Source organism: Lynx rufus, unplaced genomic scaffold (genome assembly GCF_022079265.1).
Source record: "Lynx rufus isolate CCGP_SWC_20201006 ecotype Redwood Valley unplaced genomic scaffold, mLynRuf1.p SCAF_8, whole genome shotgun sequence".
In the NCBI taxonomy this organism is placed as follows: Eukaryota; Metazoa; Chordata; class Mammalia; order Carnivora; family Felidae; genus Lynx; species Lynx rufus.
In genome coordinates this window covers 52,176,513-52,203,278 of record NW_025814896.1, presented here as the reverse complement: position 1 = coordinate 52,203,278, position 26,766 = coordinate 52,176,513, and the positions used below count along the sequence as shown (strand labels likewise).

At 37.4% G+C, this 26,766-nt stretch overlaps 2 protein-coding genes across 5 annotated transcripts in view; both read left to right on the top strand.

The window, feature by feature from the left end:
* LOC124504377 (E3 SUMO-protein ligase RanBP2) overlaps positions 1-9,995 on the top strand; it is an 82,167-nt gene extending 72,172 nt beyond the window's left edge. For 2 of the 3 annotated variants that reach the window (XM_047069859.1, XM_047069860.1), the window contains 6 exons: positions 934-1,138; positions 3,024-3,125; positions 6,881-7,026; positions 7,707-7,980; positions 8,312-8,646; positions 9,039-9,995. In XM_047069859.1, the coding sequence (XP_046925815.1) occupies positions 934-1,138; positions 3,024-3,125; positions 6,881-7,026; positions 7,707-7,980; positions 8,312-8,646; positions 9,039-9,344 (1,368 nt within the window). In that variant the 3' untranslated portion in view covers positions 9,345-9,995. Of the gene's footprint in view, positions 1-933; positions 1,139-3,023; positions 3,126-6,880; positions 7,027-7,706; positions 7,981-8,311; positions 8,647-9,038 lie in introns of those variants that run through there. The other variant, XM_047069861.1, reaches the window with a different exon arrangement.
* Positions 9,996-11,771: 1,776 nt separating this feature from the next.
* The window catches only part of CCDC138 (coiled-coil domain containing 138), a 141,860-nt gene continuing 126,865 nt past the window's right edge, over positions 11,772-26,766 (top strand). Inside the window, exons 1-4 of one of the 2 annotated variants that reach the window (XM_047069862.1) lie at positions 11,772-12,233; positions 13,858-13,915; positions 15,373-15,493; positions 17,426-17,553. In XM_047069862.1, coding sequence (XP_046925818.1) covers positions 12,141-12,233; positions 13,858-13,915; positions 15,373-15,493; positions 17,426-17,553 — 400 coding nt within the window. In that variant the 5' untranslated portion in view covers positions 11,772-12,140. The remainder of the gene's footprint in view (positions 12,234-13,857; positions 13,916-15,372; positions 15,494-17,425; positions 17,554-26,766) is intronic. The other variant, XM_047069863.1, reaches the window with a different exon arrangement.

Below are 26,766 nucleotides of genomic sequence, written 5' to 3'. Positions count from 1 at the left end.
TTGTATGACTTCTGTTCTTTTGAATTTGTGGAGGTGTGTTTTATGGGCCAGAATGGGTCTTTCTTGGTAAATGTTCCATGTGAGTTTTCTGTTACTGTATTTTTCAGTTGTAAAATTCCCACTTGGTCCTTTATGCCTTCTTTTTTTTTTTTTTTTCCTGCTGAGAATTTCTTATTTTTTCATTTGTTTTAAGAGTATTTGTCCTTATATCTTGGAGCATTGTTATAAGAGCTTCTTTAAGATTTTTTTTCTGATTGTTCAACACATGGATCATTTCATAATATCCCCCACCTCCTGGCCAGGGAGAGCTGGCTTCTCTTGGGACGATTTTCCATCTCTGTCATTGGCAGCTTCAGTTTTTGGGCTTCTCTAGAATCCAGGCTGGAATATAGGTTTATGGAGCAGGAAACACCCCACATGATTCTCACCGCTGAATTATCCCTAATGTCTGGAGGTTCTTAATCCTCCTGTTTTCATCCACCTTTCAGAGACTTTTTATACTTGCTTTATCTGTTTCAGTCCAGTTCAGTCATAGGTATTGGGAAAGATAAGATGGAGTGTGGAATGGGAGAGATAACGAAGTGTGCTTATTACTCTATTTTGTCCAGAACTCCCAAGTCCTCAGTTTCTTTCAAAATAGGGCATGGGTGTGCCTGGTTGGCACAGTCAGTTACGGGTCTGACTCTTGATAGTGGCTTAGGTCATGATCTCACAGTCAGGGGATTGAGCCCTGTTGTGGGGCTGTATGCTGAGCAGGGAGCTTGCTTGGGATTCTCTCTCTTCCTCTCTCTCTGGCCCTCCCCTGCTCATGCATGCACACTCTCTCACTCTCTTTCAAAATAAACAAATAAAAACTTAAAAAAAATAGGGTATGTGATTCTTTTTGTCAGTCAGTATTTAATGGCATTGTTATTTGTTACTTCCTCTTTGCAGAAATCCCAAAATGAGGAAATAAGTAGCCTGGCAGACAGTGTGTATACTGGTGGGACTAAAGTGACTGTACCATTTTTATGTAAATCTGAAGAACCTGATTTTATTACCGAATCTATTAGTTCACCACCAATTTCTTCTGGAACTGTGGACAAACCTGTAGATTTGTCTACTAGAAAGGAAAACGATGCAGATTCTACAAGCCAAGGTAAAATTTGATAAAATGTTTACAAAAACCTTCTAGGGCATGCATTGCATAAGGTGCATCTGTATGTTTGAGAAAATAGGCTTTTAAATGTCAGTCCTAAAAACTCTTTTCCCTTAAAACAAATTTTGAGATGTACAAAGGTGCATGAGATATTTCTGATAATAATCAGAAAATCATACTGCCTTGCCAACAAAGATAACAAATATGTATTTTTATTGTTAGGGTTGTAGTTATTAAGGAATATGAAGCATTGTGACTCTGACCTATCTACCTGAAAATAAATGACAGTAGTTTGCTTACATCGAAATTTTCTTTGTGATAATCATTTCATTTGAATATTGTTTGAATTATATTATCACAGAAGTATATTAAAATTTATGTATGAAGTAATTGTAGATAGTACAGTAGGGTTGTTAAGTTTTTATGATACTTAAATGTATTTTGCTCTACCTGTTACATTATATTAATCAGTTATAGTTACTCATGTTTGATATGCTTTCCTCGTTTTTTTATTTCCATTGATTTTAGAAGAGGGGAATCTTTTAAAATACTATTCTTTTATAATTGCTTATCTGTATTACCTAATGTATTTCAGAAATAGTCTTGAATAATGTACAATTACTAGATTTATAGACACCTGAGAGTCTTCATATTCTAGAAGAGGAAGTAACTGCAGACCTAAAATCGTTTCTTACAAATTTTTTTTGTTTTGTTTCAAATTTTTATTTAAATTCTAGTCGGCTAACCTATAGTGTAATGTTGATTCCAGGAGTAGAATTTAGTGATTTATCACTTAACATATAATACCCAGTGCTCATTGCAAGTGCCCTCCTTAGTACCCTTCACCCATTTAGCTCATCCCCTGCCCACATCCCCTCCATCAACACTCAGTTCCCTGTAGTGAAGAGTCTCTTATGGTTTACCTTCCTTTCTCTGTCTCTTTGTTTTTCCCCTTCCCCTATGATCATCTGTTTTGTTTCTTTAACCACATATGAGTGAAATCATATGGTATTTGTCTTTCTCTCATTGACTTATTTTGCTTTGTATAATACACCCTAGCTCCATACACATCATTACAAATGGCAAGATTTCATTCATTTTGATCAGACCTAAAATTTCATGTTTTCAGATGATGAAAGTAAGGCTTAGAGATCATGTAGCTGCACATTGTCGGAATTAAGATCCCCAAAGTCCTGGTGACCAAAAATAAATAAGACATGCATTTTTTGTGAGCTTAGTATTTAGCATAGAGAACACATTCTTTATGCAGATCATTCCTAAAACCCCACGTGTGAATGAATGTTAGTTTTAGATTACAGAAGACTATAAAGAAGAAACTGTATGGTTCTATTATCTAGCTTAGTATAGATCTACGTCTTGTTTTTTTAAAAAGATTTTTGTCATGCTTTTGGTGTAGCGTTCAATGAGAATAGTACCTGTAAACTTAATAATACTGAAATAGTTCAGAATTGGGTGTATTTTGTAACTTTTTTAAATTTAAAAAAAAATTTTTTTTTTTTAACATTTATTTTTGAGACAGGGAGAGACAACATGAATGAGGGAGGGTCAGAGAGAGAGGGAGATACAGAATCTGAAACAGGCTCCAGGTTCTGAGCTGTCAGCACAGAGCCTGATGCTGGGCTCGAACTCAACGGACCGCGAGATCATGACCTGAGCTGAAGTCAGATGTTTAACTGACTGAGCCACCGAGGTGCCCCTGTAACTTTTTTTAGAGAAATAACCAGAAGACAAATGTTGCACACCCCACACCCGACCCTCTTGGGGGTATAGAATGTCTATCCCCATTCTCTCTGGGTTCTGGGAAAAGCTTTGATATTCAGTATATATTAAATGAAATATTAAATTATTCTTTTCCTTTTGCCAGTGGAAAGCAAAACAGTTTCATTTGGATTTGGAAGTACCACAGGGCTGTCATTTGCAGACTTGGCTTCCAGTAATTCTGGGGATTTTGCTTTTGGTTCTAAAGGTAAGATCAGGAGGAGAGATTTTAATGGTCATGTTATAGAATCAAGCACAACTGAAAGACCTAGTTCTTTGCCACAGTATTGTAACTAAGATGGACATTTCTTCCCTCTTCTACACCCTCCAGTTTGTTTAGTGTTTTAATAGGAAAGGCTCTATATTTTACTACTACTTTAGACGTTTATTAATATAACCGTTAAGAATTTTTTCTTAATCAGTATAAATTCTGTTGATAGTCTTCCCCATTCTGAAATGTAGATCCACTTTTCCAGTTTTGGAATTACCTTGATTTTGGTGCATTGTTCTTTTAATTATACTTTTAGGTTTGGTTTGTTTAATATTTTAAGATTTGTGCATCTGTATTTTTTAAGGAGGTGATTTTATAGTTTTCTATTTTTCCATTTTCCTTAATCAGATTTGAATGTAAGGGTTGTGCTAATTTATTGTGATAAATTTATAATTGGTGGGGGTCTCCCATCTTTTTTCCATGGTTTTTCTATTTTAGTCCATATTGGTATCATTTGCAGAAGATAATATATTTCTTGATTGTTTAGAGTTTATTGGCATATTATTTTCTCATTCTTATAATGTCTTTTACATATATGATTATAGTATCACCTAAATTATTCTTAAACAAGATACTTGATTTGATTTGTAAATGAATTTTACTGAAGATATATACTTACGTGATTTATCTAGTTCAGAATACCTTTTTTTTTTTTTTTCAAATACCTTTAGTTATGCAGAATAGCATTCTTTCCTCTCTCATGCTTACACTGGTTTACAGCATTCACCACTCAATGGAAACACATATAAAACTTTTGGAAATTACCGTCATGTTGTGTTGAAATTCATAACTTTACTGATGTCAAATTTTGTTATTTTTGTTTTAATGTATAGTAGCCTGAAGTCTACTTCAGTATATCCACAGTATATCCACAGTATAGTGGATACAATTATCCACAAAAAAAGTGTTAAATAAAAATTGATGTGTTAGGTTGCTTGTAATTCAGTGTACCTTTCAAAGTACTCTTGTCTGGACTATACAGTAAAGTGTAAAATAGGCAAGGCTCAAACCTCATGACATTTACTCCTCACCACCACTTGTCATTTTTTCAGTGAGATTATTCACCAAGCTCTTTGTTAAACTGCATTTCTTACTTTGTTTTGTTCTTAGATCTGACAGGAATTTATGCTGTCTTTTCAAAGAAGCAGCTTTTGGTTTTATCAGTTCTCCTTTTTTGTGTGTTTTTGATTTATTTTTAGATTTTTTTGTCACTTTAAGGTATTGGTTTTTTTTTTAATTTTTTTAATGTTTGTTTATTTTTGAGAGAGAGAAACAGAGTGTGAGTAGGGGAGGGGCAGAGAGAGAGGGAGACAGAATCTGAAGCAGGCTCCAGTCTCTGAGCTGTCAGCACAGAGCCCGACACAGAGCTCGAACCCACAGATTGTGAGATCATGACCTGAGATGAAGTTGGAAGCTTAATCGACTGAGCCACCCAGGTGCCCCTAAGTTATGTTTTTTTAAGAGGTCATAAATTTCACCAGAATGTGGGCATCATTTTTTTTTTTTTTACTTGTTTCTGGCATTGCATGGACCTTTCTCATTTTAAACTTTTTATTTAAATGTTTATTTTTAAGAGAGAGAGAGAGTGAGAGCACATGAGTGGGGGAAGGTCAGACATAGAGGGAGACACAGAATCCAAAGCAGGCTCCAGGCTCTGAGCTGTCAGCACAGAGCCCGATGTGGGGCTCAAACCCAGAAAACCATGAGATCACGACCTGAGCCAGTGTCGGATGCTTAACTGACTGAGCCAACCCAGGTGCCCCTCTGATCTTAAACTTTTTGTTTTGTTTGTTTTCAAGCTCAGAGGAATCTTTTTTTCTCTTCTCTTGCAAATGTGGTGATTCCTTTTTAAAAAAAATCTGTTCATTTTGTGTTGTTGCCTTTTTTTTTTAAATTCATTTTCTTCCAGAAGTTCTATTCACATAGGTCTATCAATCATTCTGTCTGTTGTGTAATATTTAATATGGAAACTAAGGGAATAATAAGTTCCTATTTAGAGATCCCCTGTCTTTGTCAGTGATCACTATTTTATCATATTTCCTTCAGATTTTGTAATGTTTTCATTAAGCCTGGAAACAGTGGAAGCCTCCTAGGTACTATTACCTAGAACTGTTACTGTGAAATTAATACTGATTATTGACATGCATATCTTCATACTATTTTCTGTAAAATTCTTCCTCCTGGTCCCTTCAGATCAGTGGTTTTCAACTTTTGACTTCATACTCGAATTTCCTGGGAGATCTTTTCTTTTATAAATGCCTGTTATATTGGGCTTTGGCATTGGTATTTTACAAAAAGCTCCTGTGTGATTCTAATAATGTACCCAACACTAGGAACCATTGCTTTAGAGGAATTTTGAAATTTTCTCCCATACCTCTCAAGGGTTTTTGGGGTAATTAAACCTTTTTCTCTGCTTGGGAGTTCCTGAACCAGTTATTTTTGAGCCCCAAACCTATGTATCATCCTAGATCTTTGGTTATTATTCTGAGAAAGCCTCCACACAACCTGAGGTTGTGCTTTTCTAGTTTTCAGAGCATTCTTTTGCAATATTCAAGTTTTTTTTTTTTACTCCCCATTAAGTTGGGCTTAGAGTTATTGTTATAGATATTTATTTTGTGCTTTCTTCAAGGTGCTGAGTTACTTTTTTTTTTTTTTAAATTTTTTTTTTCAACGTTTATTTATTTTTGGGACAGAGAGAGACAGAGCATGAACGGGGGAGGGGCAGAGAGAGAGGGAGACACAGAATCGGAAACAGGCTCCAGGCTCTGAGCCATCAGCCCAGAGCCCGACGCGGGGCTCGAACTCACGGAGCGCGAGATCGTGACCTGGCTGAAGTCGGACGCTTAACCGACTGCGCCACCCAGGCGCCCCGGTGCTGAGTTACTTTTTAAACGATCTGTGATATTTTTGCTTTCTTAAACATTTCTAGTACTGGATATAGAGTTTTCTAACACGATTTTATCAGCAAGCAATTAAGTGTTAAGAGGTGTTTCTTTCCTCTAAGGTAGGCTAAGCCATCTCGGTTGAGATGGGGATGAAGAAGTCATTTTCATCTTCTCCAAAGTGTGAGGGAGAGTAACGTTCTTTTTTTTCTCTGCATGGGAACCAGGGAGGTCGTCAGCCCCAACAGGCTAGTGCCTGTTAAGGATAGTTGGGAGTCCATGAGCTTCTCCCAGTGCTACCATCTATCACCTGGCCAAGAAATCTAAGCTGCAACTCTAGTTACTTCAGGGAGAAGTTGAGGTAGAGAAGTTTATAAACGTGTTTATGCTGCTTTGGCTACTTTGGAAGTAGCAAATTTGGCCTCTGAGAGGATATTTTTAGATTCAAAAGTCACTTTTCTAATTTGATAAAATGTTCTATGAAATACCCTACCTTTGGAGCTAAGTGTTCAAAATTCCAAGGTATGTACTTTTAAAACACTACTTCATTACTGAAAGTTCTTTTGTAGTTTAGTATCAAATTTTCCGAAAGCTCTGATGATCTTATCTTTGTATCTCAAAGCACAAACAGTACTAAAGGTACAGTGTGCTCGCTCCCGGAGTTGAACTTGCTAGAATAATTTGCACCATGTATACTAAAAGTATATGTCATATCATTAGAAATTATAGGGATTGATAAAGTAATGGGAGGGGGGTTAAAAGCTTATAAAATTAGATGCCACTATTTAAATATCCTAATTTATTCATCAGATAAAAATTTCCAGTGGGCAAATACTGGAGCAGCTGTGTTCGGAACACAGTCAACCAGTAAAGTTGGTGAAGATGAAGATGGTAGTGATGAAGAAGTAGTTCACAATGAAGATATCCATTTTGAACCAATAGTGTCATTACCAGAGGTAAATATTAAAGAATGGAACTCTTACTAACAATGTCACATTTTAAGTTTAAAACTTGACATAGCCTAGCTTTGACTTACAGAACTAGCTTTGTTTACATTTCTTCAGAATATTTACAATTTCAAATGGAAGCTCTTTATTACGTATTATATATATATATATATATATATATATATGTAAATCCTACATGAAACTGTTGGAAAGAACTAAATTTTTTCATAGGTCTTTAGAATATCACATTTGTTTTCATAACAAAATTCAGGTGGTAAAAAAGTATCCAATCTCATACTTGGCAAAAATCCTTTCAATAAAAAGTAAACCACATTTTCTGGACAGGAATGTTGTTTTAGGCAAATTACTTGGTCAGTTTTCAACCACAATGGTTAATATTTCTTTTGAAGAATACTTTTTGAAACCTTTACTGTCCTATAAAAGAATGTAGTACTTTCCAGAAGGAGGAAGAATACTACATAAGGGAAAAATGTTCAATGACAAATCAGGTCTTTACTGCTCCATCCAAATCAGATGTATTCGTAGCCCTTGGATATTACTATTTATCTTGATACTGTAGTTCAAATTCTGTTAATGTCATTACAAAGACAATGTCATGAGGAATTTGGATGTTTGGAATTTGTCATGGAATATGTCAAAAGCAGGAGCTTATTTATCTACTGCCATAGGTAGAAGTAAAATCTGGAGAAGAAGATGAAGAAATTTTATTTAAAGAGAGAGCCAAACTTTATAGATGGGATCGAGATGTTAGTCAGTGGAAGGAGCGAGGTGTTGGAGATATAAAGATACTGTGGCATACAATGAAGAATTACTATCGGATCCTAATGAGAAGAGACCAGGTTTTTAAAGTGTGTGCAAACCATGTTATCACCAAAACAATGGAATTAAAACCCTTGAATGTTTCAAACAATGCTTTAGTTTGGACTGCCTCAGATTATGCTGGTGAGTACATTCAATGCTACTTCTCACTTTTTGAATTTTTTTTTTTTTAAGTTTATTTTGAGAGAGGGAAAGCACAAGTGGGTGGGGGGCAGAGAGAGAGAATCCCAAGCAGGTTCCCCACTGACAGTGTGGAGCCTGAAGTGCGGCTCAAACTCAACGAACCGTGAAATCATGACCTGAGCTGAAACCAGGAGTCGGAAGTTTAACCGACTGGTCCACCCAGGTGCCCCCACTTTTTGAACTTTTTAAAAATACATAAAAAATACATAAGACAATTGTAACAGTGATTTTAACATTAAGGTCACTGTTTTGTTTTGTTGTTGTTGAACAGATGGAGAAGCCAAAGTGGAGCAGCTTGCAGTGAGATTTAAAACTAAAGAAATGGCTGAGTCTTTTAAGAAAAAATTTGAAGAATGTCAACAGAATTTATTGAAACTCCAGAAAGGACAAGTATCACTGACAGCAGAGTTATCGAAGGAGACAAATCCTGTGGTGTTTTTTGATGTTTGTGCAGATGATGAACCCCTTGGACGTATAACCATGGAGTTATTTTCAAACATTGTTCCTCATACTGCCGAGAACTTCAGAGCACTCTGCACTGGAGAGAAAGGCTTTGGCTTCAAAAACTCCATTTTTCACAGAGTAATTCCAGATTTTGTTTGCCATGTAAGTATTTAATTGTATGTCACAACTGAAGTCTAGAAAAGCGAACCACACTAACTTAGGAAATTTGAGTGTTTCTCTTAAGTTTTTTAAGATTTCTTTAGCTTTTCTGTACATTAGTTGTTGTCACCACCCAATTTCCTGTCCCCACAAAAACTTTCAACCTGAAGTAGTTCAAATTTCTAATATCTTGAAACCTGCTGGAAATTGAGGATGGAAAAAAGACATTTTCATTATTGTCTTTCAAAATTTTCTTATTTTTAAGAACTATGTTTCTTAGTTTTCAAACCACATTCTCAAAGAAGTTGGGTGTTTAGAATTTATCCTGTAGTAGTAGTTCTGTGTGTATTTTAATATTTTATTCAGGATTCCTATTAACTGAGATGTTTTTTCAGGGGGGAGATATCACCAAACATGATGGTACAGGAGGACGGTCCATCTATGGAGATAAATTTGAAGATGAAAATTTTGATGTCAAACATACTGGGCCTGGCTTACTATCAATGGCCAATCAAGGCCAGCACACCAATAATTCTCAATTTTATATAACACTGAAAAAAGCAGAACATTTGGACTTCAAGCATGTAGTATTTGGGTTTGTTAAGGATGGCATGGATACTGTGAAAAAGATCGAATCATTTGGCTCTCCTAAAGGGTCTGTTAGTCGAAGAATTAGTATCACAGAATGTGGACAGATATAAAATCATTGTTTTTCATAGTAAGTTTTACCTGTATAAACAGTTGAATTGAAGCTTAGCTGTTATGACAATATGGTAATTATGTTCAGCTTTTGAAAATGGACGTTTCCAATGTACAAATGTAAAATTGCAGCTTATAGCTGTTGTCACTTTTTAATGTGTTATAATTGACCTTGCATGGTGTGAAATAAAAGTTTAAACACTGGTGTAAATCAGGTGTACTTGTGTTTATGTACTCCTGACATATCTGTATTAAAATGGAATAATATTAATCTTGTTAAAAGCAATAGACCTTCTCAAACTATTGAAGGATTATGATATATGCAATTTAATTTTACCTTTTAAGATATTGGACTTCCTGCATGGATAAACTTACCATTCGAATAAGGGACCACAACTTGGATAATTTTTATTTTAGATTTGAAATATATTTGGTAATTTTAACTGTTGGTGTGCTCATTTATGCATTGAGACTCACTTTTGAATGGGTAAAGCCACAGAGGGTAGAGACTTAACCAAAGTGCTCTTCTATAATCCTTGCACCTCCTGTGTAGTTAAATTAACTTTTAAGTAGAGTACCTTCTTTTCTTAAAATGATATGTAGTTTCCTGTGCCCTTTCAAAGGTATTAAATTAATTTTTACATTTTAAACAAGTTAAGTATGTCCTTAGTTTTTATTTTATTTTTTTTTAACTTTCCTGTCATCTTTCTACTACCTCAAACTGCAGCTTGGTTCTGATAGAACTTGAATTTTTCCTTGCAGTTATTGTGATAAAGTATGACTATTTTAAAAAGGTCTATACCATGTTCTTTGGTTAAAGATTTGCTTTATACTAGATTGTTGCAGTACTTTTCTCTGGTGAATTTTGTAGCAAAAATAAAGTGACAATTGTTAACAGCCATGACATTTAAAAAATTTATTACTTGTGCATCTAGTTGTTTGTTCATTCTAGAGCCAAAGTGAGGAGGACAGTTAAAGTTCTGTAAACTCAGACTGCCATATAATCTCCAGAGCTCCCAAAGGAAGTGATTTCTGTTCAAGTTTGATACACACTGAACATTTATTTGGAATAAATGTTCCAAATTTATTCCATTGGAATAAATGTTATTTTGGCTAATGACAAAAGTTAGGCAAACTGCTTAAAAGGCGGTGGGGTGGGGGTTGGGGAAAGGTATTCTCATCAGCCTATTCAATATAGAACTACAAAGAATCTAGTTAGAGCACAAAATTTTGTGTATTCCAGTTACCAACAGTGACCTTCCTATACCCTCCTGTGTTCTTCCCAGTGAAATAATTTCATTTTGTTTAGTGAAAGACAGTGGGAGTTTATTCCATTATTTGGGGATTTGGAAGTAGGCTATCATAATACTCGTTCAACCACCAAAGGAGGAAGGGATGTCATGTGTGGTGTGTATGTGAGTAATGAGTGATGAAATACCATCACTAAATTCACTTGGCCACAAAGCCAGATAACGGAAATAAACCTACTCCAGTGTATCAGTTGAACTTAACCTGAACCTTAAAGACAACTATGGATGACATATATGCACATTTAATATTAAGAACTGGCTTCTTTGGAGACCTATGTAAGTAATATAAGTTGACATAAAGTGTGTTGTTTTTGAGCTGGAACCCTTTGACATTTTAGAATAAATTCCAAGTGAAGGCAAGTGTGCTGCTTTAGAGATTATAGAAACCAGTTTTACACTATTTACTGTGCTATCATAAAGCATTAAAACAATGTATTAAGCTTTAAAAGCTAATAATACTTGGACCAAAAATTTGATTAAATGAAATGTAAACTGACTTCCAGAATTAGTATTCCAAAAATGCTTACAAGTGGCTTGGGACATTAATGAGAAAGGACTGATTTCTCTTTATTTAATTGCTAATGCAGTATAAATCCACACTGAGATGTACTCCCCCCCCCCCCAAACTGGTTCGATTTTATATTGTCATTAAAAATCTGCTTAAAATAGAATATAAAAATGTTCATTATTTGTACACTAATATTTGATGGCAGAGAGTATTGGTTTAAATAATTTTCAGATAATACTTTAGTAAGATGATCTTGTAAAACTTTGGCATTTGAAAACTAAAGATAATCCAGAGAATCTAGAATTTGTTAGTCCAGACATGCTGTTGAACATCATCGAGAACCCAAGCAGGCTACGCAAAGCCTGATGAGAGACTCAAACCACCAGATCATAACCTGAGCCAAAATCCAGAGTTGGATGCTTAACCGACTGAGCCATCCTGGCACCCTGAAAGCGGTATCTCCTTACCTGACGCCATGGTGGGGGTGGTGCCTGAGGCCAAGCCTGAGTTCCCTCTCTTGAGGGGCCACATCAGCTAAGGTGTAACTGCTGTGAACAACCCTGCTTTTTTTGGTGCCTTGGATACGAGGGAGGAAAACTTAAGTTAACAAAATTGTAAGACAAGACAAAACACCATCAGTCAAAATAACAGTGGTGAAGGAATTAGTCATTAAAATATTCGGCAGGAAAAACATTTGTACCGCCAGGACGTTTTTAACATAGTACAGAGAGCCAGACCAAGGGGCCCTAACACGCGCGCCTCTGTCGCTGTCGCCTGCGGCGGAGCGTGAGTCCCACCATAGTGAAAGCGCCCCGGGCCAGGTCGAACTACGAGCGCTTCGGCGTAGCTGTTGACCCCCGAGAGGCGGAGCGTGCCGTGCGTCATGACGCAGTTCCGTTGCGCGAGCTCCGCCCCTGCGCGTCCGGCCGCGGTGGGTTTAAACGCTGTTCCCGGGGAAACAACGGCGGACTTGGTGCACCATGGAACCGAGGGTAGTGAAGCCGCCGGGGCAGGATTTGGTAGTAGAGCGTCTGAAAAGCCTCTACGGACTAGGGGGCAGGCACCTCGCCGAGGTGAGGCTTCGCCCTTTCCTCGGCCTTGTCCCTGGGCCCGCGGGCCGGTTTCTGCCGGTGTGAAGCGGCCTGCCGGGCAGCTGCGCCAGAGGCCTCGGGGCGGCTGTTCAGAAGGACCCTGGGGGAGGGAGCCACTCTCCGGGGCTCGAGCAGCTCCGCCGGAACCAGGGTTAGCGAAAGGTAGCTGCGGGGGCAGAAGTCATTTGTGGCCACACATGCACCATATGTGGGAAAAACACATTTTATATAAAAAAATTCTTCACTGTAAATTCTTGAAGGTTTATGTTACTACAGGCATAGCATGACACTGTTGAAAGTGTATCTGAACTTTTATTTACAGTGACTTGAGCGGAGTTCGAAAAGCGATTTTAATTTATTTAAAAATTTTCCTATCTTGGGGCGCCTGGGTGGCGCAGTCGGTTAAGCGTCCGACTTCAGCCAGGTCACGATCTCGCGCTCCGTGAGTTCGAGCCCCGCGTCGGGCTCTGGGCTGATGGCTCAGAGCCTGGAGCCTGTTTCCGATTCTGTGTCTCCCTCTCTCTCTGCCCCTCCCCCGTTCATGCTCTGTCTCTCTCTGTCCCAAAAATAAATAAATGTTGAAAAAAAAAATTAAAAAAAAAAAAAACTTTCCTATCTTGAAAAAAAATTCCAGATTTAAAGTTGCAGGAATATACAAGGAACTCTTGAGCATTTCGCATGGATTTGCCATTGGTTAACATTTCGCCACATTTGCGTTACTATTAATCTTCGTATTTTTGACTCCCTACACACATTTTTTTCCTTTTAACTAAGGATAATTTGCCGGTGCTGTGATACTTTTACCCCCAAATATAAATACTTAAATGTATTTTCTAGGAATAAGAATATTCTCTTATATTTGCAGTAACAAATTGAGGAAGCTGACCATTTATACAATAATATGGAACATATAGTTCGTATTCAGATTTCACCAATTATCTCAATAATGTCCTTTATACATTTTTTCCCTCTGGTGCAGATACAGTCTAAAGATGAGCATTGCATTTGGTTTGTTTTTTGTTTTTTGTTTTTTTAATCTGGAACAGGTTCTTAAGCCCATGTCTTTATAATGTTGATATTTTATTTTATTTTTTTAGTGAGAGAGACCGGGAGCTGGAGAGTGGGCAGAGGGAGAGTCTTAAGCAGGCTCCAAGCTCAGTGTGGAGCCCAACACCAGGCTTGATCCCTGGGATCATGACTTGAGTGGAAATCAAGAGTAGGTTGCTCAACCAACTGAGCCACCCAGGCATCCCTAATGTTGCTATTTTTGAAGAGTACAGGATAACTGTGTATTGGACTGTCCCTTAACTGGAGTTTCTCTGATGGCTGTTCCTCGTGACTATCTGGTTATGCATTTTTGGCAGGAATACTACAGGGAGTGATGTGTGGGTTGCGCTTATTCATTAGGAGACTTGCAATGTTGCTTTGTCCTGTTATTCCAGATATTAATTTTAACCAGTTGGTTAAGGTAGTGTCTACAAGATTTGTCCACTCTAACCTTTGTAATTAACCCTTGTACTTAGTACATAATTGGCGGGGAACTCTTTTTTGAGACTGTAGATTGATTCTTAATATACAAATTAAATATATCTTTTTTTTTTTTAAGTATGATTTTTCAAATTTTGATCAGGCTAAATGGAAGAGAAGATCTCTAACCTCCCCAGGTAAGCTGATAGAGTATTTTGTATACTTGGGGGTTTTAACACATTTAATTTAAGAGAAAACATTAAAAAAAAAATGTTTAGATTTAAGACTAAGTGCCAGATATCTTGTGATATTAAGCTTTCTTCAATCGGGTAACAAACTAATAGTAACCAAGATTTTGTGGGTAAATGTAAGATGTCTTTAAATCAAATTGAATTAATTTTTTTGGTGTTTCAATTACTTTTTTTTTTTTTTTTTTTTTTTTTTTGCCTTTAGAAATTGGGTAAAGTATGTTGGGTAAAGAAAACTGCTTTCTTTTTAAGGCATAGACTTTCCAAGTTACTGAGATAATAATTGTTGCACTGGAAGAATTTATCAAATGTACTTGATAAAGATAATTATATTGTGGGATTGGGTGCATTGGAACATTATGTGGCAATCTGGAAGTAATGTATAACTAACCATTAGTCTTTTGATTTGTTGATACTTCTTTGGTGATGTTTTTACAAGTAAGTACAATCGTTGAATTTTGAGGTGATTGCAACAAAAACAGTATCTTTAAAAGTTTTGTCAGAGTAGATTAGAGAATTTCATTTTTTTCCAAGTTTATTTCATTTTGAAATTTTGTAAACACTCTTGAAACATTTCTTCAGTGTGAAAAAAAGACCCAGTTATTACTGAGTCTAGTATCTAAAAAATATCTTAAAATTGTATTTTAGTTTGAAATTTAGCCTAAAATTTCCAACTTTCTAAAATGTAACAAAAAGTATAGCTCATTTAATTTCTGATGGGGTAAAAATGCATATTAGACAAAGGTGCATACATTTAAAAATATTTATTTATAGGGATTCCTGGTTGGCTCAGTCAGTAGGCATGTGACTCCCGATCTTGGGGTTGTAAGTCTGAGCCTCACATTGGCTGTGGAGATTACTTAAAAATAAAACCTTAAGGAAAAAAAAATTCTAAATTTCTTATCAGAGAAGCTCTCTTTGCCTTTTAGTCTCTGAATTTGGATACAGGCTAACAGTCTGTTAAATGTTGAATGTTTAAAATATATAAAATTAAAAAATAAAATGTTTAATGTTTGAGAGTGATGAAATATCATGATTAGGTAGGAAGAAGGCTGAATTCTGAATTTTAATCTTTCCACTTGCTGGTTCTATTACTTAGATAACTTCACTAACTTCTCTGGTCCTTAGACTTACCACCATTAGAATAGGGTTAAAGGCACCAATTCTGCTTACTTCAGAGTAAGCTAGCTGTTGCTAGCATCAAATAAGGTAATAAATGAAAGAGCATTTTGTAATCAGGTAAGTGCCATATTAATACAAGGCTTGATGCCTGTTTTCTGAAGTTTGCGTTACAGAGATATACACATAAGAAATCATTAGATAATTTTGCCATCTTACCTTAGAAGCCTAGAATGAGATTAGTATCTGATCTTAGTAATCTCTGCTTTTTTCTCTTTTGTTAACAGATGATTTGGATATCTTCTCATCTGGTGATAAAGTTGGTTCATCATTAAGATGTTATTCCGATGAAAGAAAGCATTGCACAACACCACTTTGTAGTTCATTCAAACAGTTAAATGTGAATTGGTAAAGTACCCTGAATCCTTACTGTTGCTATCCCCTCAGTGTCTAAAAAACTGGGAGATTAAAGAGTGGTTTGTTTATGTCTTTGCCTTTTTTTTGTTTTTTTTTTTTTTTTTTTTTTTTTTTTGAGGAAGTAACAAGCAGTCTGGAGCTTGCTGACTGGTTATAGAGACTGATTTATTTTTACTGAGATCTTTGTTATAAAAGCATGAACCTAGCATTCATTACATTTGGTAGTATAATGGAAAGTTATTTACACAGTACAAAACGTGAAGTTATTTTTATGGTTATTCATCCAGGACGCAAATGAACACCATATTCCCTTTCTTTCTTTCTTTCCTTTTTTTTTAAAGGATGTAGGGTAAAAATGAATGCAGGTTTGTTGGGCAGTGATGTTTAACACCACATTCATTGTCTACTAGGGTGGTAAGCTATATTTTAGGTAGTTGAGAGAAAGAGATGGAAGAAACCGGTCTGGTGAGTTGGTAACTACAAAATATGCATGATAGAGTGTTGGTCTGTGAGGGGTAAATAGTTTTGTAGAGGAGATTGTACTGTGTGAGTGAAATCAGTATAAAAACAGTGGAAGCTAAGATGAAATAAAGTTCTAAGTTAGGTGTTATTAAAAGCCAGAAATACATGGCAGAAGAAAGTGCTGTGGTATCAACATTTTGAAATAATGTTAAACCATAAAGATGTATACATACACAAAATGAAATGTTGAGATAATTGTGAGGAGAGGAAGAGTTAACTATGCCTAAAATATACATATAATATTAATGTAATTGATATTTGAGAGCTTGAATATTTTATATAATTGCTTCTTTCTCTGCTTAAATGATTTAATCCATATAAAGCACTTAGAACGGTGTTTAGTACATAGAAAAGCACTCAAAGTGCTATTACTGTTGTTATTACTGTTTAATTTGGCATTCACAAAGTAGCATTGTTAATCTAGATTTAAGATTTGGACATGAGGTAGATTGAATATAGAGTAAGGAAAGTAAAAAATTGTTTTCAGATTGTGAATTTCTGGAAATTATTTTCTTATATTTAACTGATAGTTTTGTCATTTTTTGTTTTTATAAATAATCTGGGTATAATTTCCAGTTATAATTTGAAGCCTTTGAACTATGAAAGTTTTTATAACATTAGACAGTTTTTTCACAATCCCTAGTTATTATCTACTCTGGAATTATAGTACTGTCCAGCACAAGTAGCCACAAGCCACATGAGGCTATTGAGTACTTGAAATGCTGTAAGTACAAAATACACACCGGATTTCAAAGATGGATAAAGAATGCAAAATATCTTAATAATTTTTATATTGATTATATGTTAAAATAATCTTTTAGATATACTGGGTTAAATATAATACATAGTTAAAATGTTATGTCTTTTTATGTTTTTAGTATGACTACTAGGGAATTTTAAATTATCTTATGTGATTGACTTATATTCCTTTGAACAGCACTGCTCTAGAAATTTCAACTTTGAGATCATGTTTTTGGAGAAAACACCTGAGATTCTAGTTCTGCTTTACCTTACTAGTTATGTCACCTGTCCATTATTTAAATTCTTTAGGGTTTGGTTTCTTCCTGTTAGACATTACATTTTTCTAGCTAAAATTATAGCTGACATTACCTGTTATAGTGACCTCACAGAAATATTAGGAATCAAAGGAAAGAGATTGGCAGTTGTAGAACATTCTATAGGTATATGTTATTTTAAATTGTGCCCATTTGAATATGTTTGTAGTGAGTTTTTAGACCATTGGCTGTTATTTTTCATATTTTTATGTTTTCCACTTTAAAATGTTTACTTGTTACTTTTTTTTCAATTTTTGTGCTGTTAATATTTGGAAAGCACTTTTATCTTTTTTAAATACTGTAGAAAACTTCCAGAATGCTGTGATAGAATTTTTTATTTTTAAAGCCTAGATGATGAACTGGATTCTTTTCAAGATTTGAAGCAAAAAGAAGCGAAAGAAGACTTAATTGAAAATGATTATGGAGTTAGTACCTCCAAGATAACCAAGCAGTCTTTTAAAGACATAGAAAAAGGTAAAAGATATACTCATTTTAGAACAGTCATTTCTTTCATTCTTTTTTTTTTTTAATGTTTTATTTATTTTTGAGAGAGAGACCGAGAGAGAGAGAGAGGGAAAGAGCATGAGCCAGAGAGGGATAGAGAGGGAAACACAGAATTCGAAGCAGACTCCAGGCTCTGATCTGTCAGCTATCCACCTGTGAGATCATGCTCTGAGCCAAAGTTGGACACTCAACTAACTGAGCCATCCAGGTGCCCCTAGAACAGTCATTTAAAAAGTAGCTTTGCTACATAGAGCACATAAAGCTTATCCTGTAGTAATAACACTGGTTCTCTGTATATTTCTGTGATCTTGCATTTGTGTAAGCCATGAGGCAGTAATTGTGCTTATTGTTAAACTAAAGATGAGAAAGATAAACTTCATTATTTTCTAGTAGTATTCCCATACTCTCAAAACTTACCAAAATAATTAACATACTGTGTAGTATTGATTTTAGGAGTAGAATTTAGTGATTCATCACTTATACACAACGCCCAGTACCCATCTCAACAAGTGCCCTCCTTAGTACACATTATTTAGCACAACCCCTTGCCCCACCTCCCCTCCAGCAACTCTTAGTTTCATCTGTGTATTTAAGAGACTCTTATGGTTTGCCGCCTTTTCGTTTTTATCTTATTTTTTCTTCCCTTCCCCTATGCGCATCTGTTTTGTTTCTTAAATTCCACACATGAGTGAAATCATAACGATATTTATTTTTCTCTGACTGGTAATTCTCTTAGCATAATATACTCTAGTTTCATCCGTATCATTGCAAATGGCAAGGTTTCATTCTTTTAGATCACTGAGTAGTATTCCATTAGATAGATAGATAGTTATAATCTGTATATATAGATATAATCTTCTTTATCCATTCATCAGTCGATGGACATTTGGGCTATTTCCATAATTTGACTCTTGTTGATAGTGCTGTTATAAACATTGAGATTCATGTGCTTCTTTGAATCAGCATTCCTGTATCCTTTGAATAAATACCTAGTAGTGCAATCGCTTGGTCATAGGGTAGTTCTGTTTTAATTTTTTTTTTTTCAGTATATGAAGTTTATTGTCAAATTGGGTTCCATACAACACCCAGTGCTCATCCCAAAAGGTGCCTTCCTCAATACCCATCACCGACCCTCCCCTCCCTTCCACCCACCATCAACCCTCAGTTTGTTCTCAGTTTTTAACAGTCTCTTATGCTTTGGCTCTCTCCCACTCTAACCTCTTTTTTTTTTTTTCCTTCCCCTCCCCCATGGGTTCCTGTTAAGTTTCTCAGGATCCACATAAGAGTGAAACCATATGGTATCTGTCTTTCTCTGTATGGCTCATTTTACTTAGCATAACACTGTCCAGTTCCATCCACATGGCTACAAAGGGCCATATTTCATTCTTTCTCATTGCCACGTAGTACTCCATTGTGTATATAAACCACAATTTCTTTATCCATTCATCAGTTGATGGACATTTAGGCTCTTTCCATAATTTGGCTATTGAGAGTGCTGCTATAAACATTGGGGTACAAGCGCCCCTATGAATCAGTACTCCTGTATCCCTTGGGTAAATTCCTAGCAGTGCTATTGCTGGGTCATAGGGTAGGTCTATTTTTAATTTTTTGAGGAACTTCACACTGTTTTCCAGAGTGGCTGTACCAATTTGCATTCCCACCAACAGTGCAAGAGGGTTCCCATTTCTCCACATCCTCTCCAGCATCTATAGTCTCCTGATTTGTTCATTTTGGCCTCTCTGACTGGTGTGAGGTGATATCTGAGTGTGGTTTTGATTTGTATTTCCCTGATGAGGAACGACGTTGAGCATCTTTTCATGTGCCTGTTGGCCATCCGGATGTCTTCTTTAGAGAAGTGTCTATTCATGTTCTATGCCCATTTCTACACTGGATTATTTGTTTTTCGGGTTTGGAGTTGGGTGAGCTCTTTATAGATTTTGGACACTAGCCCTTTGTCTGATATGTCATTTGCAAATATCTTTTCCCATTCCGTTGGTTGCCTTTTAGTTTTGTTGGTTGTTTCCTTTGCTGTGCAGAAGCTTTTTATCTTCATAAGGTCCCAGTAATTCATTGTTGCTTTTAATTCCCTTGCCTTTGGAGATGTGTCAAGTAAGAGATTGCTATGGCTGAGGTCAGAGAGGTCTTTTCCTGCTTTCTCCTCTAGGGTTTTGATGGTTTCCTGTCTCACATTCAGGTCCTTTATCCATTTTGAGTTTATTTTTGTGAATGGTGTGAGAAAGTGGTCTAGTTTCAACCTTCTGCATGTTGCTGTCCAGTTCTCCCAGCACCATTTGTTAAAGAGACTGTCTTTTTTCCATCGGATGTTCTTTCCTGCTTTGTCAGAGATTAGTTGGCCATGCTTTTGTGGGTCTAGTTCTGGGGTTTGTATTCTATTCCATTGGTCTATGTGTCTGTTTTTGTGCCAATACCATGCTATCTTGATGATGACAGCTTTGTAGTAGAGGCTAAAGTCTGGGATTGTGATGCCTCCTGCTTTGGTCTTCATCTTCAAAATTACTTTGGCTATTCGAGGCCTTTTGTGGTTCCATATGAATTTTAGGATTGCTTGTTCTAGTTTCGAGAAGAATGCTGGTGCAATTTTGATTGGGATTGCATTGAATGTGTAGATACCTTTGGATAGTATTGACATTTTGACAATATTTATTCTTCCAATCCATGAGCATGGAATGTTTTTCCATTTCTTTATATCTTCTTCAATTTCCTTCATAAGCTTTCTATAGTTTTCAGCATACAGATCTTTTACATCTTTGGTTAGATTTATCCCCAGGTATTTTATGCCTCTTGGTGTAATTGTGAACGGGATCAGTTTCTTTTTTTTTTTTTTTTTTTTTTTTTTTTTTATGAAGTTTATTGACAAATTGGTTTCCATACAACACCCAGTGCTCATCCCAAAAGGTGCCCTCCTCAATACCCATCACCCACCCGCCCCTCCCTCCCACCCCCCATCAACCCTCAGTTTGTTCTCAGTTTTTAACAGTCTCTTATGCTTTGGCTCTCTCCCACTCTAACGTCTTTTTTTTTTTCTCCCTTCCCCTCCCCCATGGGTTCCTGTTGAGTTTCTCAGGATCCACATAAGAGTGAAACCATATGGTATCTGTCTTTCTCTGTATGGCTTATTTCACTTAGCATCACACTCTCCAGTTCCATCCACGTTGCTACAAAAGGCCATATTTCATTTTTTCTCATTGCCACGTAGTATTCCATTGTGTATATAAACCACAATTTCTTTATCCATTCATCAGTTGATGGACATTTAGGCTCTTTCCATAATTTGGCTATTGTTGAGAGTGCTGCTATGAACATTGGGGTACAAGTGCCCCTATGCATCAGTACTCCTGTATCCCTTGGGTAGATTCCTAGCAGTGCTATTGCTGGGTCATAGGGTAGGTCTATTTTTAATTTTCTGAGGAACCTCCACACTGTTTTCCAGAGCGGCTGCACCAATTTGCATTCCCACCAACAGTGCAAGAGGGTTCCCGTTTCTCCACATCCTCTCCAGCATCTATAGTCTCCTGATTTGTTCATTTTGGCCACTCTGACTGGCGTGAGGTGATACCTGAGTGTGGTTTTGATTTGTATTTCCCTGATAAGGAGCGACGCTGAACATCTTTTCATGTGCCTGTTGGCCATCTGGATGTCTTCTTTAGAGAAGTGTCTATTCATGTTTTCTGCCCATTTCTTCACTGGGTTATTTGTTTTTCGGGTGTGGAGTTTGGTGAGCTCTTTATAGATTTTAGATACTAGCCCTTTGTCCGATATGTCATTTGCAAATATCTTTTCCCATTCCGTTGGTTGTCTTTTAGTTTTGTTGGTTGTTTCCTTTGCTGTGCAGAAGCTTTTTATCTTCATAAGGTCCCAGTAATTCACTTTTGCTTTTAATTCCCTTGCCTTTGGGGATGTGTCGAGTAAGAGATTGCTACGGCTGAGGTCAGAGAGGTCTTTTCCTGCTTTCTCCTCTAAGGTTCTGATGGTTTCCTGTCTCACATTTAGGTCCTTTATCCATTTTGAGTTTATTTTTGTAAATGGTGTGAGAAAGTGGTCTAGTTTCAACCTTCTGCATGTTGCTGTCCAGTTCTCCCAGCACCATTTGTTAAAGAGGCTGTCTTTTTTCCATTGGATGTTCTTTCCTGCTTTGTCAAAGATGAGTTGGCCATATGTTTGTGGGTCTAGTTCTGGGGTTTCTATTCTATTCCATTGGTCTGTGTGTCTGTTTTTGTGCCAGGGATCAGTTTCTTTATTTGTCTTTCTGTTGCTTCATTATTAGTGTGTAAGAATGCAACTGATTTCTGTACCTTGATTTTGTATCCTGCAACTTTGCTGAATTCATGTATCAATTCTAGCAGACTTCTGGTGGATTTTCCATGTATAATGAAAATCCATCAGATTTTCCATGTATAATATCATGTCATCTGCAAAAAGTGAAAGCTTGACTTCATCTTTGCCAATTTTGATGCCTTTGATTTCCTTTTGTTGTCTGATTGCTGATGCTAGAAATTCCAACGCTATGTTAAACAACAGCGGTGAGAGTGGACATCCCTGTTGTGTTCCTGATCTCAGGGAAAAAGCTCTGAGTTTTTCCCCATTGAGGATGATGTTAGCTGTGGGCTTTTCATAAATGGCTTTTATGATGTTTAAGTATGTTTCTTCTATCCTGACTTTCTGAAGGGTTTTTATTAAGAAGGTTGCTGAATTTGTCAAATGCCTTTTCTGCATCAATTGACAGGATCATATTGTTCTTTTATTAATGTGATGTATCATGTTGATTGATTTACAAATGTTAACCCAGCCCTGCATCCCAGGAATGAATCCCACTTGATCATGGTGAATAATTCTTTTTATATGCTGTTGAATTCGATTTGCTAGTATCTTATTGAGAATTTTTGCATCCATATTCATCAGGGATATTGGCCTGTAGTTCTCTTTTTTTACTGGGTCTCTGTCTGGTTTAGGAATCAAAGTAATACTGGCTTCATAGAATGAGTCTGAAAGTTTTCCTTCCCTTTCTATTTTCTGGAATAGCTTGAGAAGGATAGGTATTATCTCTGCTTTAAATGTCTGGTAGAACTCCCCTGGGAAGCCATCTGGTCCTGGACTCTTACTTGTTGGGAGATTTTTGATGACTGATTCAATTTCTTCGCTGGTTATGGGTCTGTTCAAGCTTTCTATTTCCTCCTGATTGAGTTTTGGAAGTGTGTGGGTGTTTAGGAATTTGTCCATTTCTTCCAGGTTGTCCAGTTTGTTGGCATATAATTTTTCATAGTATTCCCTGATAATTGTTTGTATCTCTGAGGGATTGGTTGTAATAATTCCATTTTCATTCATGATTTTATCTATTTGGGTCATCTCCCTTTTCTTTTTGAGAAGCCTGGCTAGAGGTTTGTCAATTTTGTTTATTTTTTCAAAAAACCAACTCTTGGTTTTGTTGATCTGCTCTACAGTTTTTTTAGATTCTATATTGTTTATTTCTGCTCTGATCTTTATTATTTCTCTTCTTCTGCTGGGTTTAGGCTGCCTTTGCTGTTCTGCTTCTGTTTCCTTTAGGTGTGCTGTTAGATTTTGTATTTGGGATGTTTCTTGTTTCTTGAGATAGGCCTGGATTGCAATGTATTTTCCTCTCAGGACTGCCTTTGCTGCATCCCAAAGCATCTGGATTGTTGTATTTTCATTTTTGTTTGTTTCCATATATTTTTTAATTTCTTCTCTAATTGCCTGGTTGACCCACTCATTCTTTTGTAGGGTATTCTTTAACCTCCATGCTTTTGGAGGTTTTCCAGACTTTTTCCTGTGGTTGATTTCAAGCTTCATAGCATTGTGGTCTGAAAGTATGCATGGTATGATCTCAATTCTTGTAAACTTATGAAGGGCTGTTTTGTGACCCAGTATGTGATCTATCTTGGAGAATGTATCATGTGCACTCGAGAAGAAAGTATATTCTGTTGCTTTGGGATGCAGAGTTCTAAATATATCTGTCAAGTCCATCTGATCCAATGTATCATTCAGGGCCCTCGTTTCTTTATTGACCGTGTGTCTAGATGATCTATCCATTGCTGTAAGTGGAGTGTTAAAGTCCCCTGCAATTCCCACATTCTTGTCAATAAGGTTGCTTATGTTTGTGAGTAATTGTTTTATATATTTGGGGGCTCTGGTATTCGGCGCATAGACATTTATAATTGTTAGGTCTTCCTGATGGATAGACCCTGTAATTATTATATAATGCCCTTCTTCATCTCCTGTTACATTCTTTAATTTAAAGTCTAGTTTGTCTGATATAAGTATGGCTACTCCAGCTTTCTTTTGACTCCCACTAGCATGATAAATAGTTCTCCCTCCCCTCACTCTCAATCTGAAGGTGTCCTCAGATCTAAAATGAGTCTCTTGTAGACAGCAAATAGATGGGTCTTGTTTTTTTATCCATTCTGATACCCTATGTCTTTTGGTTGGCACATTTAGTCCATTTATATTCAGTGTTATTATAGAAAGATATGGCTTTAGCATCATTGTGATGTCTGTGTGTGTTATGCTTGTAGTGATGTCTCTGGTACTTTGTCTCACAGGATCCCCCTTGGGATCTCTTGTAGGGCTGGTTTAGTGGTGACTAATTCCTTCAGTTTTTGTTTGTTTGGGAAGACCTTTATCTCTCTTTCTATTCTAAATGACAGATTTGCTGGATAAAGGATTGTCGGCTGCATATTTTTTCTGTTCATCACATTGAAGATCTCCTGCCATTCTTTTCTGGCCTGCCAAGTTTCAGAAGAGAGATCAGTCACGAGTCTTATAGGTCTCCCTTTATATGTGAGGGCACGTTTATCCCTTGCTGCTTTCAGAATTTTCTCTTTATCTTTGTATTTTGCCAGTTTCACTATGATATGTCGTGCAGAAGATCGATTCAAGTTACGTCTGAAGGGAGTTCTCTTTGCCTCTTGGATTTCAATGCCTTTTTCCTTTCCCAGATCCAGGAAGTTCTCAGCTATTATTTCTTCAAGTACACCTTCAGCACCTTTCCCTCTTGCTTCTTCTGAGATACCAGTTTTGCGTAGATGATTTCTCTTTAGTGCATCATTTAGTTCTCTAATTTTCCCCTCATACTCCTGGATTTTTTTCTCTCTCTTTTTCTCAGCTTCTTGTTTTGCCATAATTTTATATTCTAGTTCACCTATTCTCTCCTCTGCCTCTTCAATCTGAGCCGTGGTCGTTTCCATTTTATTTCGCAGTTTGTTTATAGCATTTTTTACCTCCTCCTGACTATTCCTTAGTCCCTTGATCCCTGTAGCAATAGATTTTCTGCTGTCCTGTATGCTGTTTTCAAGCCCAGCGATTAATTTCATGACTGTTATTCTAAATTCACTTTCTGTTATATTGTTTAAATTCTTTTTGATCAGTTCGTTAGCTCTTGTTATTTCCTGGAGATTCTTTTGAGGGGAATTCTTCAGTTTGATCATTTTGGATAGTCCCTGGAATGGTGCGGACCTGCAGGGCACTTCCCCTGTACTGTCTTGAGTAACTTGCGTTGGTGGGCGGGGCAGCAGTCAGACCTGATGTCTGCCCCCAGCCCACTGCTGGGGCCACAGTCAGACTGGTGTGTGCCTTCTCTTCTCCTCTCCTAAGGGCAGGATTCACTGTGGGGTGGCGTGGCCTGTCTGGGCTACTTGCACACTGCCAGGCTTGTGGTGCTGGGGAACTGGTGTATTAGCTGGGTTGGATAGGCAAGGTGCATGGGGGCGGGAGTGGCAGGCTCAGCTCGCTTCTCCTTCTTCTCCTTTGGTGATCCGCTTCAGGAGGGGCCCTGTGGCACCGGGAGGGAGTCAGACCCGCTGCTTGAGGGATGGATCCGCAGAAGCACAGCGTTCGGTTTGCGCGGTGCAAGCAAGTTCCCTGGTAGGAATTGGTTCCCTTTGGGATTTTGGCTGGGGGATGGGCGAGGGAGATGATGCCGGCGAGCGCCTTTGTTCCCAGCCAAGCTGAGCTCTGTTGTCCGGGGCTCAGCAACTCTCCCTCCCGTTTTCCTCCAGCCTTCCCACTCTCCGAGTAGAGCTGTTAACTTATAACGTTCCAGATGTTAAGTCCCGCTTGCTGTCTGAACACACTCCATCTGGCCCCTCCACTTTTGCCAGCCAGACTTGGGGTCTCTGCTTGGCTGGCGGGCTGCCCCTCCCCCCCCCCCCCCCCCCCCGGTTCCCTCCAGCCAGTCCGTGTAGGGCACACTGCCTCTCCGTCCTTCCTACCCTCTTCCGTGGGCCTCTCGTCTGCGCTTGGCTCCAGAGACTCCATTCTGCTAGTCTTCTGACGGTTTTCTGGGTTATTTAGGCAGGTGTAGGTGGAATCTAAGTGACCAGAAGGATGCGGTGAGCCCAGCGTCCTCCTACGCTGCCATCTTCCCCTCTGTTTTAAATTTTTTGAGGAACCTCCATACAGTTTTCAACTGAGTACTTTTTATAATTTCTTGGTTTTTTTTTATAGCAGTATTTGTTAGGAAGTCAGTAAATATTGTGGTGGATTTAAGTAATCCCTTAATATTTTAAGACTACTGCAGATTGCTTAAGGTACGACTTCTTCAGGCACTTGTTTAATAACTCTCTCTGTACATGGCTGCATGTCATAGTTTTCTCAGGATTTCAGGGCACCCAGAGATGGCTTCCTCTTGGCTGCAAGACTTTTAGAGCACTGTTCCCTCTCTGATAGCCTCCGTGCATCTTTTCTGGGCATACATTGTCTGTACGCAACACACACTCATTTCTCCCTTCCTGCTCTTTGTCATCCTCTTTGTTCCATTTATCTCAGTTTGAGGAAAATGAAAAATAATTATGCCTGGACTTGTGTTTCCGGCTACATGGTGGATTTCCCCCTGAAAAACAATTGAAAATATAGGATAATGTAAAAAAAAAAATAAAAATAAAGGGTGAATATATTTAAAAGTTAACATAAGTAATATTTAAGCTGATTGTGAGCTGGGAATCTAGAAAGGCAAGCAGCTCACTGAAAGTGTCTTTCACTTTAAGGGTGTTTGCTGGACTGAGTGAAGTGAAACTTTTTCTTTGTAAAAATTCATGTAATTTTTATTTTGGCTCCCTACGGTCTGTCCAAGATGGGGAGTAAAATAGGAGACGCCCTTCTTAAACCTGGCATTCTGGGAGTAAAATAGGAGGCCCCCTTCTTAAAACTGGT